The 15,476-nt window shown below is 42.8% G+C and overlaps 1 protein-coding gene and 1 non-coding gene across 3 annotated transcripts in view; both read left to right on the top strand.

Annotated features, from left to right (window-relative positions):
* stxbp5l (syntaxin binding protein 5L) overlaps positions 1-15,476 on the top strand; it is a 583,450-nt gene that overhangs the window by 373,574 nt on the left and 194,400 nt on the right. For both annotated transcript variants that reach the window (XM_086006840.1, XM_086006841.1), the window contains exons 9-11: positions 776-854; positions 10,359-10,513; positions 12,913-12,985. In XM_086006840.1, coding sequence (XP_085862966.1) covers positions 776-854; positions 10,359-10,513; positions 12,913-12,985 — 307 coding nt within the window. The remainder of the gene's footprint in view (positions 1-775; positions 855-10,358; positions 10,514-12,912; positions 12,986-15,476) is intronic.
* LOC147107640 (U2 spliceosomal RNA) lies at positions 367-563 on the top strand. The gene has a single exon (XR_015080933.1). It is a non-coding gene; the product is annotated as a U2 spliceosomal RNA (small nuclear RNA).

The raw sequence follows: 15,476 nt of genomic DNA on the forward strand, positions 1-15,476 counted from the left end.
TAAAAGAGAGATAAAGAAATGAATAAAGAGATTGAAATGGCGAGCAAAGGAGAATTTATATGTAGTCCATAAAGTTGAAATTGGTCGTCTAGATCTGGACTGTGATTTTCCTTTTGTGCATCTTTTCTGACACACATGATGGAGTAGATACCTATAACTGTTGGCTTCTTTGAAGATTCAGAAGTTGAAGAATATTGATCCGTTGTATGCAGTTATAAAAGTAGAGGTGCCTTACAGACTAAAAAGTTGTATTGTAAACCAATAACAGGGTTGGGAAATAACATTCAATTAAATTAAGTTCAAGCCTCATAGAGAAAAGATAAATTTTCCTTTTACTATTGGACAGTAAAAAGATGCAAAACTAAGTAAACGTCCTGTGAAAATGCTAATAAAACGAAGATCAAATATAGTATATCTTAATAGTTTAATAGTTGATAACGCCTCCTATCTGGGAACCACATATTTAATTGATTCTTGTAACAGAGAAATGGAATAGGGGCTTGCGCCGTCTACTTCATGTATCAATCTGGTATTGCAGTGCTTCCAGGAATAGCACCCTTGGGATGCAGGAGTAGTAAAATTAAAAAATACAAAATCAAAATCAAACCTGATAACATTAACAGCCAATCTGAACTGGCCTTTATGCTGGAATAATCAGTGTCCACTCCAAATATTATATCAGTTTCCCTGAAGGACTGCCTCACCAGAAGAAGAAGGAATGTCTGTTTCTTGTTTGCAGTTACAGTGTTTTTTATTTTGGTCTTTTTCTAAACAGGAAAAGTCCAGCGGGATGGTAAAAAACCTGAGTCGTGTAAACCAATTCTAAAAGTAGATCATAAGACGTGTAGAAATAGGTAAGTGCAGTATTTTGCATTTATCAATTGTATTTTTAAGACTACCAGTAAAAGGTTTTTCAACAACTTCAGAAGAATTTGCTAAATTTGGGCAGAACAGTTCTTTGTTGCTTCGGTGCACTCTTCACAACTGCTGCTGTTGCTATTTTGGTTTCTTTACAAATCTTTTGCAGTCAGTTGCTAATTTTCTGACACCTGTCAGTGCCTTCCTACCAATAGTCATTGCTTTGATCTCTTTGGAGCCAGTCATCCTGGAACTGAATTAGATACTGCACAAAAAGAATTGATGTGGTACAATCTTTGGGGAGATTAAAATGATTCATTAACTCTGAAATGTCTCTCCACTCTGGAAAGGGCTACATATTATTGTTTAAATGTTGCATGTTATTTCCAATGATTCTCATCCTTGTCTAATCCAGTAGTTCAGAATTCTTCTGTACCTCTCGTAGCTGAAAACTTTTCAAAGAGTGTAAATTGCAAACTACATTACTTGGATCTTTTAATTACAGTTTTTCATGGGGAGAGCAGAATTAGCCATATAGGGTAAAAAGGAAATTTACATAATCAAAAAACATCCCAGACGAAATGCTCAGCAACATTTAGTTTTAAATACATTTGGAGAATTATATAGTTTTTTCTTCCAATCTCTCTTTTTATCTCCTCAAGTTGGTGATCATGCATCCCCACAGATGCTAGCAGTTCTCCGGTACTGTAACCAAGAAACCATTCTTCATGTGTGAGCCTGGACAGTGGGTGCTTACGTTCTACTTCTGTCCTCATCTGATGTCCACATCTAGATTTTCCAGGCATGGTTACAAGAAAGCAGACAGAGCTTGGATTTTTCCTACCCTCTCTAGCCTAGAGTACTGATGATCATGCGGTCGAAAGCTCAGTTTGGGGTCAAATAGGAGACCAAGGTCATGAAGGGTCTGGTTCATCCTCGGACAATGGCCAGGGAGGGGGATGTAATCGGTGGTGAGGGAACGGAATTTGTGGCGGGAACCGAAGACAATGGCTTCAGTCTTCCCAATGCCTAATTGGAGGAAATTGTGGCTCATCAAGGATTGAATGTCCGTCAAACAGTCTGACAACAGAGAGGCAGTGGAGGGGTTGAGAGAGGTGATGGCGAGGTAGAGCTGGGTGTCGTCAGCGTACACATGGAACATGGTGGCATGTTTTCGGATGATATCTGTGCTCCTTTAATTCTGGCCTTTTGAGCATTCCTGATTTTAATCGCTCCACCATTGGTGGCTGTGCCTTCAGCTGCCAAGGCCCTAAGCTCGGGAATTCCTTTCCTAAACCTCTCTGTCTCTCTACCTCGCTTTCCTCCTGTAAGATGCTCCTCAAAACCTACCTCTTTAGGCCTTTAAGCTTTAGGTCATCTGACCTAATATCTCCTTATGTGGCTCGGTGTCCAATTTTGTATTATAACGCCCCTGTGAAGTGCCTTGGGACATTTTACTACGTTAAAGGCACTATATAAATACCAAGTTGTTGTTCTGGCCATATCACTAGTGCTGTCATTGGCTCTATATAGCCATTGATCTGTGGGAAAGTAGACCTAATGTTTGCAAAGAGATCAATAAAACCATGTGTTTGCAACTGGTCACCAAGACTCTCCTGACATCCAAGGTCTTTATTTCAGCACACTTGGAGAGTGCTGAAATAGAAGCCGCTATTTTACTTCCCTCGGCGGGTCCATGACGGACGATGTCAGTGGCGGGTCCCGACCCTGCTGTTGGCTCCATCCCGCTCTGTGAAATTACTTTCCATTGATAGGGCTTGTTAAGCCCGCCCAGAGCATTACCCGGGCCAATTAGAGGAAGCGGGTCTGGGGACATCATTTCATGACGCGTCATCAGCCGGTTTCCTTAAAGGGACCATGGCCAACTTTATTTTGACATTTGTGCTGTCAGTGTTCTACAGCATTGAAATGCTACAAACACTAACAAGCACTGCACGGAGGTGCAGAGCTGCACCCAGGCTCTCCCATGGCTCCCTCCATATACTTATACTTATGGAGGGAATCACAGCATGCAGGGAGGTCCTCTTCCTTTCCAATGGGCGGAAGACACCTCCCTAGCTGACCAACACAGCCTGGTTGCACATTGCACAGGAGGGCACAAGCAGGGTTATCATCAGGAGGACCTGAGCGCAGTGGCGCAAAAATTTCAATGATCTCATTAGATCAGAAAACGTTCGTACAAAGTCACACTCAGCTGCTTCCTGCTGTGCCTCTCATCACATCCACATCACTCTGCCTTCCCTACCCTTGCACATCCTTACTCATACCAACATACCTTGCACCTCCACCCATCCCTCTCTCTCTATCTACATTATCACATCCCCATCTCACTAGCCACCACTCACCCTAGTGTAATCATACCAACTTACAGCACACGCAGGTAGCCACTTGGATGTTTATTCCAATGTTCATGTAAAGTTTCTGTTAGTGTGCTGTCAAACATTGAAATCTTTATTTTCAACACTTTGCGTTCTTGGACAGATTTGTGTGCACCTTTGGAAATGGCTTAGTGAGTTGCAGTGAATGGTGAGACATAACGATACCCCCCGCAATGGTGTTGAGGGTGAAAGGAATGGCTTGGACATTGTAGGGATGCTTTATGGTGTTGGTGTGGGGTGGTGCCAGCTTGGAGCATCATGTGGCAGCCAGAGTGTACAGCGTCAAATGAAGTAAATCTGGCCACGGTGAGACCGTCCCTGACAGCAATGTGCTCGAGTGCTCATGCCCTGTGTCCTGTGCAGCATCAGGTGATTGTGGAGAAGGTTGGTGGTGGTGTTGGGGCTGATCGTGGTCGGATTTTGAGAACCAAGGTGAGACAGTGTAAAGGGCACCCATGTTGATGAATAGGTGGCTAGTGAAGTACAGATGACAGACGCATTCTGTCAATGGTGAGAGAGTTCTTCCAAAGAGGTGATCCTGGATGGAGAGTGGAAAGCCTGCAGAATCTATGCTGGAAATGGACTGAGAAACAGCTTGTGGCTGAGGAAAGTGAAGATCGATCAGGCAGGAACTTTTATTGTACATTTGAAGCCGTCAAGGAATCGCTGGAGCAATGGCCATGGAACTCCCGCCTCAGGTTGACAGCCGTGGTCCCCAAACAGCATGTTTCCCATGGCCATGAAGTTATAGTTGAAAAGGTAAGTTAAAAAAAGCCTGTTAATGATCTGTCAACAAGGCAATAATGAGATTAACTGGGTCCCCCGCCACTGTCTGTCTGGTCTGCTCAACGCTGACAGACCCGACATTGGGAAAGATGTGTGGCGGCGGGTTGACAGCGGGTTCCCGACCCGCTGTCAAAAAAAACCACTTTCCCACCCAACCCGCCACCGATCCCGCTCACTGACCCCTGGAAAACTCCCCCCCCCCAAGAGTCTCTGCTTCAAATATCCTTTGAATTAGTTACTCCGGGGGAATTTTCCGGGAGATCAGCAGGTGGGATCGGTGGCGGGTTGGGTGGGAAAGTGTTTATGATTATGGAGGGAGTCATGGGAGAACCTGAGTGCAGCCCTGCACCTCTGTGCAGTGATTGTCAGTGTTTGCAGCACTTCAATGCAATAGAACACTGACAGCACAAATGTCTAAATAAAGTTGGCCATGGTCCCTTTAAGGAAACTAGCTGATGACGCGTCGTGAAATGACGTCACCAGACCCGCTTCCTCTAATTGGCCTGGGCGGGCTTAACAAGCCCTATCAGCGGATAGTCATTTCACAGAGCAGAATGGAGTAGTAAGAGCGAGGTCGCGACCCGCCACCGACATCACCCACATGGACCCGCCGAGGTCAGCAAAATTGCAGCCTCCATGTTGGAAAGCTGTGAACTGGTCCTCAAACATGGAGTACATGCTGCTGGTGGACTTCTTATCCAAGATGCCATCTGCTGCACACCAACCTTCCCCCGATTTTCTTAGCCCCTTCATTGGCGGCCATGCCTTCAGCTGTCTTGGCCCTAAGCTCTGGACTTCCCTCCTTAAACCTCTCTGCCTCTCTATATTTCTCTCCTTGGGAGGTTTTACTACGTTAAAGGCACTATATAAATGCAAGTTGTGTTGTTGCATGTTACCTAACCAGCCTAGTCTCCCTCCTTTGCTCCTCCATTCTGCAAAAATAACCAAATATGGTAGATTCCCAATGGAAGCCCATTATGTCCTCTCTGCATTTGGTGTGCGTGGTGCTGGTAAATGGCAGCTCCACAGCAAAAGGCACAATGGTGAATGGTTATCATCAATAATAAGTAATCCAAACTTCAGTAAAGTCTTGTATTGTTGCTGTAGGATTCCTTAACTTAAGTTCTGTTTTCTTTCTAGTGCCTAGCAATTCTGAGCACGTGAGAATGTAGCTGGACACAATTGAGGTGGTAAAACTGGAAATTGGGACATGTGACACCACCAAATCATTACCACTTCATTTAAATGTGCCCTTCCAAAAATGAACAGAGGCTTTCTGCGTCTGCTAGACAACAGCAGAAAATAGTGTGGAAATAAGTGTTCAGGGATCCTACAAAACACTCTATCTGTGTTGATTTCTGTCTCTTTTTTCAATATTTTGTCTGTCCACTCTATCTTTATATATCTGTCTCTGAATGTTTGTGTTTCTCTCTCTCGCTCTCCCTCATCTCTCCCTCTCTCAGCCAGCTTGTCTCCCTTTCTCAGCCTCTCCCCTTTAAGGAAAAATAAGCAGTTGAAAAATGTTTCTGAATTCATGCTTTACCTCCGGGATGTCCAAACTATGACTTATGAGCCACATGTCCTGGCTACCTGATCCAGGCAATGCATATCTATTTGTGCTTATATTTCTTATTCACCACTTTGTCCTGTTTGAACATTGTAGCCTTGCAGATTTGGAAAAGGCTGTTCTTATTCCTGTTACCTCGTTGGTCAATAAATTCTAAATCAATGCACCCAGAGACATGGTCAAGCTTAAAAATGTTCCTCCTTTAATTTGCTTGAATGCCTTTTGCAAAAAACAAAGCAGCTCATAATTATTTTTATAATCCAAGGAAAGGTGCATTTTGAATTGTGCACAATGAACCTGAAAAATCATACTAATGCATGCTGGGGTATTTCTCCACAGTGCATGTGTTAAAATGTAGATATGATAGGAATTGCAGGTGCTTCCTGATAGTTGTAGATGTTAGCTTAGATTTTTCTTGGGTACTGTTCTGCTGCCAAACGTTCAACAGGGTGGTCCCTCCAGCTACCTTTCAATTGCACCATTGCGACAGCCCACTCTCAAAGTCAGCTCATTACCATAATGCTAGTTAGGCTGTTAACGCAGGTTCCACCAGCCTTTGCTGGAGAGAGGCTGCTGCTGCTGCAAGATTTAAGATCCTGCAGCTGCATAAAAGGCACGTAGCAATCTGTAGTTTTGAGATCAACAAAGAAATGGCAGCTTTCTAACGAAAAAAGAAAGGCCAGCTTCCAAGTGGTGTGAAGACCTGAAGACCTGAAAGTCCTTCTGGAGCAGATGTGGCAGCTGAGGGACAGACTGTTTGCATATTACGGAAGGAGGCTTTTAATGTCAGTGGTGCAGACCTTGTGGAGGGAGGTGGCAGTAAGTGCTACCTCTCTGATACCCCCCCGAAACAGCAGTATAATTCCAAAAGAAATTTGATCTGACTAAGACAAGAGTTCCACTTTCCCAGAATACACAGCACTACAAAGTATGCCAGTCATTCACTCTTTACCACAGTGTTTAGAGCTGTAGCAGAGGATCAATAGTGTGCAGCCGTGTTTGCTGGCACCATCACATTTCCAGCCACCATTTTCAAATTAACCTTCGCTCACAGCCTTACATGTGTGCTCACCCTTCAAAATTTCACCTCTCATGACCTTGTTTCCTTCTAGTCATTGGTATCACCGTTTAATTCGCAGCTTACTAACACCTGAGTTGCACTATATTACCTGCCTAAAAGAGGACTTTCACATTATCTGCTTTCTTCCTCCAGGTAAAGATGGCACATAGGGGGAGAAATTGGGTGAGTAGCGCCACCTGTTAGCGCCTAAAGAGGCAGTCAGTGGCTGTAGCGCCACTGGCTGCGTCTCCCGCGATATTCAGTAGGGGCGCTAATGGTGGCGTTAGGCATTTGCGCTGCGCCGCCACCGATGACGTCATTGGTGTGCGCAGCGCCCCATTCGTGCCCCGTTCGCGATATTTGGTAGCGAACGCCGCAGTTGCGCCGTTCGCTACCCGCGCCCGGTTCACGGGGCCTTACTGTGCCGGCAGCGGCGCAAGTTAAGGTGGAGGTGCGGGGCGGCCGCTTTTTCGGCGGCCGCCTGCCAGCACCTCCGTCCCCGGCCTCCTAACCTCCCCCCCCCGCGGCATTGCCGGCTGTTTCCCGAGAGCCCGGCACTTCTCCTTGGTGCCGGGCTCATTTGCCGGCACTCGCGAGCGGGGATCGCGCTGTTGCAGGCACCTCCCCCTTAACAGTGGGAGGAAGGCCTGCAGTACCGCAGCGTGCTGTGCCGCAGCGTGTGGTGCTGCGGCACGTTGCGCTGCGATAATCAGTTTCAGCGCCCTAAGAGAGACGTGGAGCGCCTCGAGCCTCGCCCCATGTCCCTCGAGCGGCACTGAAACTGAATTTCTGGCGATCGGTATTACTCCGATCGCTGCGCTAAATCCTGCGCTCAGGCGACTTTTGCGCCACTTTGGCGCCCCAACCCAATTTCTAGGCCTCAATGCCATGGAGAGACGGGCCACAGGATATGGCCCCCCAATCTCAGGCCCCTGACACCTTTTGAGAAGGAAGCAATGGAACTCCTAGGGAGGCAGGGATGGAGAAGTTGGAGGGTTTGTGTCAGCACAGATTTGTCTTGACAATCTGTTGCTCTTCCACCACCTACTCAGGTCCATAGCCAACCTTTCTGCAAGCCTCTTGTTACTCCTTCTTCTGAAAGTCTCAGGAAAGGTTTGCCTGACCGCCACTCTTTCTAAACTTTCTTCCTCTTATCCTCCAGATGAATCACAGCAAGAAACAGAGGAGTAAGATCTACTAGGCCTCTCTGCTTCATGGTACACTACCACATCCTCATCCACACAATCATTTGCCCTTTCACTGCCACAGCGCCAACCCAGAGAACACTACTCAGTGCAAAATAAATAGTGTAGCTGAAGAGATTACACTGGGTAAAGCACAGTGCACAAGTGAACCAAAGGAGATGGGAGTGAAACAGAACTTTGATGTTCCTGAGCTAAGGCTCAGGAGACATCAGCCTTTTAATGAAGAGCCTGCAGACCCTGACCTCACAGATGGTACTTGGTAAAGAAAGATGTTTTCTGTGCATCACATGCACATTTAGGCACTGGAAATAGGCTCCTAGCACGTACAGCAGATGTCAAGTAATGGGGGTGTTCACTGCCGTCCTATGCAACACCATAAGGGAATGCTTGTCAACTCTGCAGAGCATCTTGCAGTATGTGGTACCTGCAGGCACATCTGCAGTCAATGGCCCCACCACAAAGGCATAAAGTCAAATAAGTGCATCCTTCATGTGTGCGCACAGGGGATTAGGGCTACTGCTCATATGGAAGATAAAACACACCGACTGGTTCCATGTTGTAATTTCGATGTAATTCTATGACTACTGCCATTTAGGTCTGAGGTGCCAGATTGGAGAGCATGATGTCTTCTGGCCTCCAAGCTACCTTGGCTGGGATTCTGGCAAGCATATCTTCGACTTCCATTATTTGATTGGAACTACTAGGTTAGCCCTACCACTGATAAGTAGTTGGCTAAAATCAAGGCCCAGTACCCGTGGCATCGCAGGGCTTCGCTTATGTGGTGCTGCTATCCCTCATGATAGCAGTACTTGCGAACCCTTTGGCCAGCCTCCTAGATATCTGCAGTTCTAACTGAAAGGAGGCAGGATCAGAATGCCCAGGCAGAAATAACAGAGACACAGACTGCAGCAAGTTCATCCAAGAACTAAGCTGACCTGAGACAGGAACCAGCACGGTTCCAAGAAGGTGATTCTCAAGGTTTTCAGCCAGCCAATTCTTGCACACCTTCCCCTCAGCTGGCACCTTGAAGGAGCATCAGATTAGGATTGAAAACACTGTGCAGTGTGGCCAAGTGGAAGTACAGTGGTAAGAAACATGAGGAACTGTAATGCCGTGGTGGAGGGGGAAGAAAATGAACATTTCGTTGGATATGAAGTTGATGTGGTCAATATGAATGCCCTTTTGTAGTTATGGAGCTCATTGGGATGGCCCGAGTGTGAGCTGTTTAATTTGTGGAATGCACAGCATAGTCTAGAGATTGGACATACAGGCAAGTGGAAGGGTGTAAATGCATAGCTATTGTCTTCAGCTGACAGAATGATAGCTGTAAGAATATATCAACTCAAACCCTAAGGTTTTCAAAGAGGCTGAAGTTTCTGAGCAAAAATGTTAATGAAAGCACTGAAAAAGACATAAGATAATTCATAGGTAAGTTGTAAAAAATTATTTTCTTATTAATTTATTATGTTAGAAACATTATTTTCAACCTACTATACGAAAGACCAGCTGATCCATCGAGCCTGCCACCATCAATCTCCCCCCCCCCCCCCCCCCCCCACTGCAACAACTCTCTTAGGAGAGGCAAACAAACCTTTGGCCAGCATAGGGGGAGGGAAACTCTGGGAAATTCAGCTAGTGAAAAAATAGAGGGGCTGATAAGAGTTTCAAAAAATATTTTGACAAAATTGTATGGTTCAGTTTTTCCTTTCTTTTATTGGTACATTTTCCTTGTCACTAATTTTGATTTGTTGCTTTCATATGTATTTGGTAGTTCCTGATTGGTAGGTTTGTCACTGCTTTACTTGCTTTTGCTTTCGCTTCCAACATTCATATAGAATTCTGATTTGTTACTTTTTCATGAATATGAAATTTGAGCCAACTAGAAAGTGTAGTTCAACATAGGAGGTGTGGCAGTGATGGAAAGGAAATGTGCAAATTCCCCATGGTGTTGCTAATGCTAAACTGGATAAGACTCTGGGTAGATGTTCAGTTATCTGCCGAAGTGTGAAACTGACATTGCGGATCTGCCGTCCATTATAGAAACAGCCCGATTTTCATTTCTGTTGATTTAAATTTAAATTAAAATTGGGCAGTTTCTGTAACACGGGACCGATCCCCCGGGGGCAAAATGTAACCGACCATTTTCATGACAAGAGTATTATACCATGTAATGCACAATGTATTATTCTGCTACTAGGCTGGAGCTGTATTTCAGTTTGCCTGTTTCTTTAAGGCCACAAAGTTTAATTGCTATAAGTAAACAGAGCTTAACATGACAGAGTTTAATTGCTACTTGGTCAGGGAACTTTGAAGATGTGTTTTGTCAGTTTCAGGTTGCAGTTTAGAAGTAACCAGCAGTTTAAAATTATTTTGCACCAGTACCAAAATATAACACCTGCAAATGCTGAAGTACCCTTTTTAATATATTAAACATAGATTAAATGTAAATTGTATGCTATCTAACTATGGTTTTCATCTTCCAGTGAACCATTTATAATTTTTTCTGGAGGACTTTCCTATGATAAAGCGTGCAGAAGACCCAGCCTGACAATTATGCATGGCAAATCCATTACAGTTCTAGAAATGGATTATCCCATTGTGGACTTCCTATCTCTTTGTGAAACACCGTATCCAAATGGTAAATAAGAATGAGTGAACAGTTCAGGCTTTACTTACCCCTTGAAAGGGAGTGTGTACTTAGTAAGGCTTAAATTAATATTGGCCCAGAGTTTACACAAATGGTGTAACCGGCAAGTTACACCAAAATAGATGTTGAAATTTACGCCAATCTTGGCATCGGCAGCTTACGCCGAAATTTCCTGAGAATCTCATTAGCATACGTTGGAACATAAAAACGGGCGTAAAACAAGTAGAAATCAGCATAAACAATCGGGACCTAAGGAAAGTGTGGAAAGGTGCCATTTTCCTTTTATGTATACAATTTTGAAGCCATCAAACCATCCTTTATGTACCTTAGGCACAGCGGCCAAAAGTTTCCACTTTGTGCGCAATCGGCGATCTGAGTGCAAATTACGTTCAAATTTGCACTCGTTTTAAGACGTGGTTTTTTTCTCAAGCTTCCACTCAAACTTATTTGTATATTGCTGAACGTAAAATCTTCCATGAACCAGTGCAATCGGGCAGCATTTTAGAATGTAATTTAAAAAAATTTTTTTAATTCCTTGATATATTTAAGAGTGAAAACCTGGTGCCATTTTATTAATACAGGGGAAAATGGATTTATTACAAAAATAAGCATTTTTTAATCTGAGTGTCCAGTTCACCACCTGTGAGTAACCCAATTTTAAATAACTGAAAATGACTTTAAAAAACTATACGGAACCATTTGCTAGTTACATTGGTGTACACTAGTCAGTTTCTTAGTAAATTAAAAAAAATGTTTAAAAGCTTTCAAAACGTGCCAATTAGTGTTCTTACACCTAAAAAAAACAGCTTAATTTTAAGAGCCTCTTTGAAGACCCGCAAACGAGATGTAATTAGCGGAAATTCGCCATGGTGATTACTTCGATCTGGGGCATGGCCAGTTTGTGGGCGGGGCGAGCTTCCAACGCAATGTTTTTTAAACTAGTGCAAAAGATCGCAGAAACTTGATTTCTGCTAGACGTAATTTGCGCTTGAAGTTCCTCGATCTTTTGCGCTGGTTTGGCCAATTTCTGGCGAATTTTTAAGAAAATGCAATCGTGGAAGCTTTTCAATTTTTAATGTAACTCAACCTGATGACATAAAAATGCATTCAAAGATACGGAAAATACTGTGCGGGTCTCAGTGAGGAAAAATGTTAAAAATGGCTTAGAAAATAGCCAGGAGTATGACTTTGGGTCCCACTGCACCTAGATATTGGTGTATATTTACGCCTGTTCAGAACTGGCATAAATGAGGAATCTTGCGTTCTCTGGTCTTTTGCATGGGGGTGGAACTATGTTAAGCAGCGGAGGGTTTCAGTGGAGCTTTCACTGAATCGCCACAAAAAAATCAAGAAAAATCAGTCATAGCGTAAAAATGAATGTAAGTTACTTACGCCTAAATTTCCTCAATCTTTTCGGCTGAAAATCAGCATTACGCGTTGTTTTGGAGCAAGTTTTCAGGAAATTCTGGGCCAAGCTTGATCAAGTAACTTTAAAACAAAGTTACTAAAATGTTTGTTTTTTCCTATACAAATAATCTTCCTCTTATCTATCTCAAAATCATTTATTTTTTAAAGTTTTAACTCACATTTCCACCTTTATGGTAATGTCTTTTGCCCAAAAAGATATCTAGAATAGTAATAATTTAGTTAGTAATCTGCATTTCTACTTTTGGTTTGACTTTCCTTTGGCTTTTCTTGTACTTACATTCTCCAGTTCACAAATGTTGACCTTTTTTTTATTATTCACAGGATGTGGGCAACGCTGGCAAGGCCAGCATTTATTGCCCATCCGTAATTGCCCTTGAGAAGGTGTTGGTGAGCCAGGGCTGTTCCTGAAAAGAATTACTTCCAAATTGCAAGCAGTGCTTAAACTGACCTGCTCCAACATGGAGTGTTAGTCAAGTTTTCCAGCACGATGTGCTGCTGATCACACACAAGCCTATTTGAAACAGTGCCAAATATAGATGGAGGGAGGTGGAGAATAGAAGTAGCAGAGCAGTTAAATTGCACCACTCTTTACTTTCAATATTGGGTTTACAGTATAGTGCCAGGAATAAATAAATGCAGCTTAAGAAGCATACTGACTGTATATCTATCATAATGACTAGCCCTCTCACAATTAGGAGGAACGTTTATTTGGGTGGTTTAATTTTGACTTACAGTTGCTAAATTTATTAAATATTTATATACAAAGTTATCCATCCTGTATAAATAAATCCCCACTCCAGGATTATTTTCCATTTGTCCCTTTACTTTTATCAGCATAATAAATGAATAGCTTTAAATAGTGGAAGAGTTATACATTACACAAGCATTCAGTTCCATTATGTAGAACCTATTGCATTGGTGCAATATAATTAGGTGCTGTTTAATTGTGCTTTATTTTACAGAATTCCAGGAACCTTATGCAGTCGTTGTGCTACTTGAAAAAGATCTGATCGTTGTTGATCTTACACAAAGCAAGTAAGTGTATTTATGCAGACAGCATGATCCCTAGCTTTAGATATTAGGTTATGTTTGCAAACATTGAAAGTTTTTTAATGTTTTTCTATGTGGAAAATCAGTTATTGCCATGAGTTGCAAAAACTATTCATCGTTTTTGGAAGGACTGACAAGATGAGAAATGAGGGCAGGACTATCTTGTGGAAATTTTGCTGCACATTTTCTTATTTTTTCTCGATTAAAATAGCAATAGATGAGGGAATCATAACTAAGTCATGCACTATAGCTTAAAAAACACTCAAAAACAATAATAAATGATCAAACGCTCTTAACATAAGAATTAGGAGCAGGAGCAGGCCATTTGGCCCCTCAAGCCTGCTCCGCCATTCAGTAAGATCATCTACCTCAACGCCACTTTCCTGCACTATCCCCATATCCCTTAATATCCAAAAATCTATTGATCTCTGTCTTGAATATACTCAATGATTGAGCCTCCACAGCCCTCTGGGGTAGAGAATTCTAAAGATTCACCACCCACTGAGTGAAGACATTTCTCCTCATCTCAGACCTAAATGGCCAGCCCCTTATTCTGAAACTGTGACCTAGTTCTAGACTCCCCAGCCAGGGGAAACATCCTCCCTGCATCTACCCTTTCAAGTCCTGTAAGAATTTTGTATGTTTCAATAAGATCACCTCATTCTTCTAAACTCCAGAGAATATAGGTCTACTCCATTCAATCTTTCCTCATAGGACAAGCCCCCATCCCAGGAATTAGTCTGGTGAACCTTCGTTGCACTCCCTCTATGGCAAGTATATCCTTCCTTCGGTAAGGAGACCAAAACTGTACACAATACTCCAGGTGTAGTCTCACCAGGGCCTTGTATAATTGCAGTAAGACGTCTTTACTCTTATACTCAAATCCTCTTGTAATAAAGGCCAACATACCATTTGCTTTCCTAATTGCTTGCTGTACCTGCATGTTAACTTTCAGTGATTATTTATTTGATTAGTTAATTAATTATTTTTTAAATCAATTATTTTAGTTTTATTACTTAATTGGTTTATCTAGTTTTAGTTACTAATTTAATAAAGTAAAGTTATAGCAATTTACAGTTTCTTACTTAGTTTAGAGTAAAAAAAACTGTAATACTCACAACCAATCACCTACCTGCTGTCCTGTGATGTCACTCCTCAATTTGTTTTTCTCTCTCTCCTCCGCTCTTTATTCCCCTGGCTCCGCTCCATCCCCAACCAGGTCCGCTCTCGCCGCTGCTCTTGGGCTCTTATTTAAATACTCATTCGGTTACAAGCTGGACAGATCAAAAATAGTTGCAATGCAATTTTTTTTAGCAACATATAACGTAGAATAAATAGAACAGCATAAGATTGTAGAGACTACAGCAAATTTTACCAGTAGAAACCGCCACTAATAGCCATTGACAAGAGCTAGTTCCTCAGGAAAACTTGATGATTTTGTTTGACTAACTTTTGACTTCCTGCCTGGTAGATTTCAACGTTTGGAAGAAAGATTCTTTGCTATCAATTTTCTTAGGTTTCTTTCCTAAGTCAGGCTAGCAGCAGTCATATTTCTGACCATTGCTTTCCCTTTCTCATTGGTAAAACCACTGCTCCATAAATGGGTAGTTAACAGCAGGAAAGCAAAACACTCCGATTCATAGATCTGCCTTTGAAAGTGGTTTGGTACTATGCAAAGACATAGGTCGGGAATTTCCTTAGAGCTGCTCCCCCTCTGTCGCCATAACTTTGTCGGAAGTACAGTGGTGGCGCAAGTGCAGCTCTGAGGAAATTGTTCATTATTAGGGTAAATTTTGTGAAGTACCACGCCACTGGTGGGGTCTCATACTCTGCAAGCACCTGTTTCAAAATTGAGCACTGGATCCTACAAGCCCAATTCTTACTATGCCAAATTTTGTGAGGCACAATTTGGGCCCTTTTTTTTAAAGAGGCTACACTATGGGCATGAACATAAGCATATTTAAATTAGATTAGGACGGACCCCATCTAATTTTAGGACATTGGGCCCTTCTAAAAACTGCCCATTTAAAAATCTTTTGACCTGAAGGCACAACCTAGAAACTTTGAATGTCCAATTTATATGGGCGATCATGGAAATTGGCATGCATCCTTAATGTAAAGACAGAAAAATGACATGAAAAGCATTTGTGTCATTTCCATCTAATTTTCAAGTTCCCATAGAAACATAGAAAAATAGGAGCAGGAGTAGGCCCTTCGGCCCTTCGAGCCTGCTCCGCCATTCAATATAATCATGGCTGATTCTCTATCTCAATACCATATTCCCGCTCTCTCTCCATACCCCTAGATGCCTTTTGTGTCCAGAAACCTATCTATCTCCTTAAATATATTCAGTGACTTGACCTCCATAGCCTTCTGTGGTAGAGAATTCCACAGGTTCACCACCCTCTGAGTGAAGAAATTTCTCCTCATCTCAGTCCTAAATGTCCTACCCCATATCCTGAGACCTAGACACCCC

Source organism: Somniosus microcephalus, chromosome 14, assembly GCF_052327205.1.
Source record: "Somniosus microcephalus isolate GS21.2 chromosome 14, FLI_Smic_1.0, whole genome shotgun sequence".
Classification (NCBI taxonomy): Eukaryota; Metazoa; Chordata; class Chondrichthyes; order Squaliformes; family Somniosidae; genus Somniosus; species Somniosus microcephalus.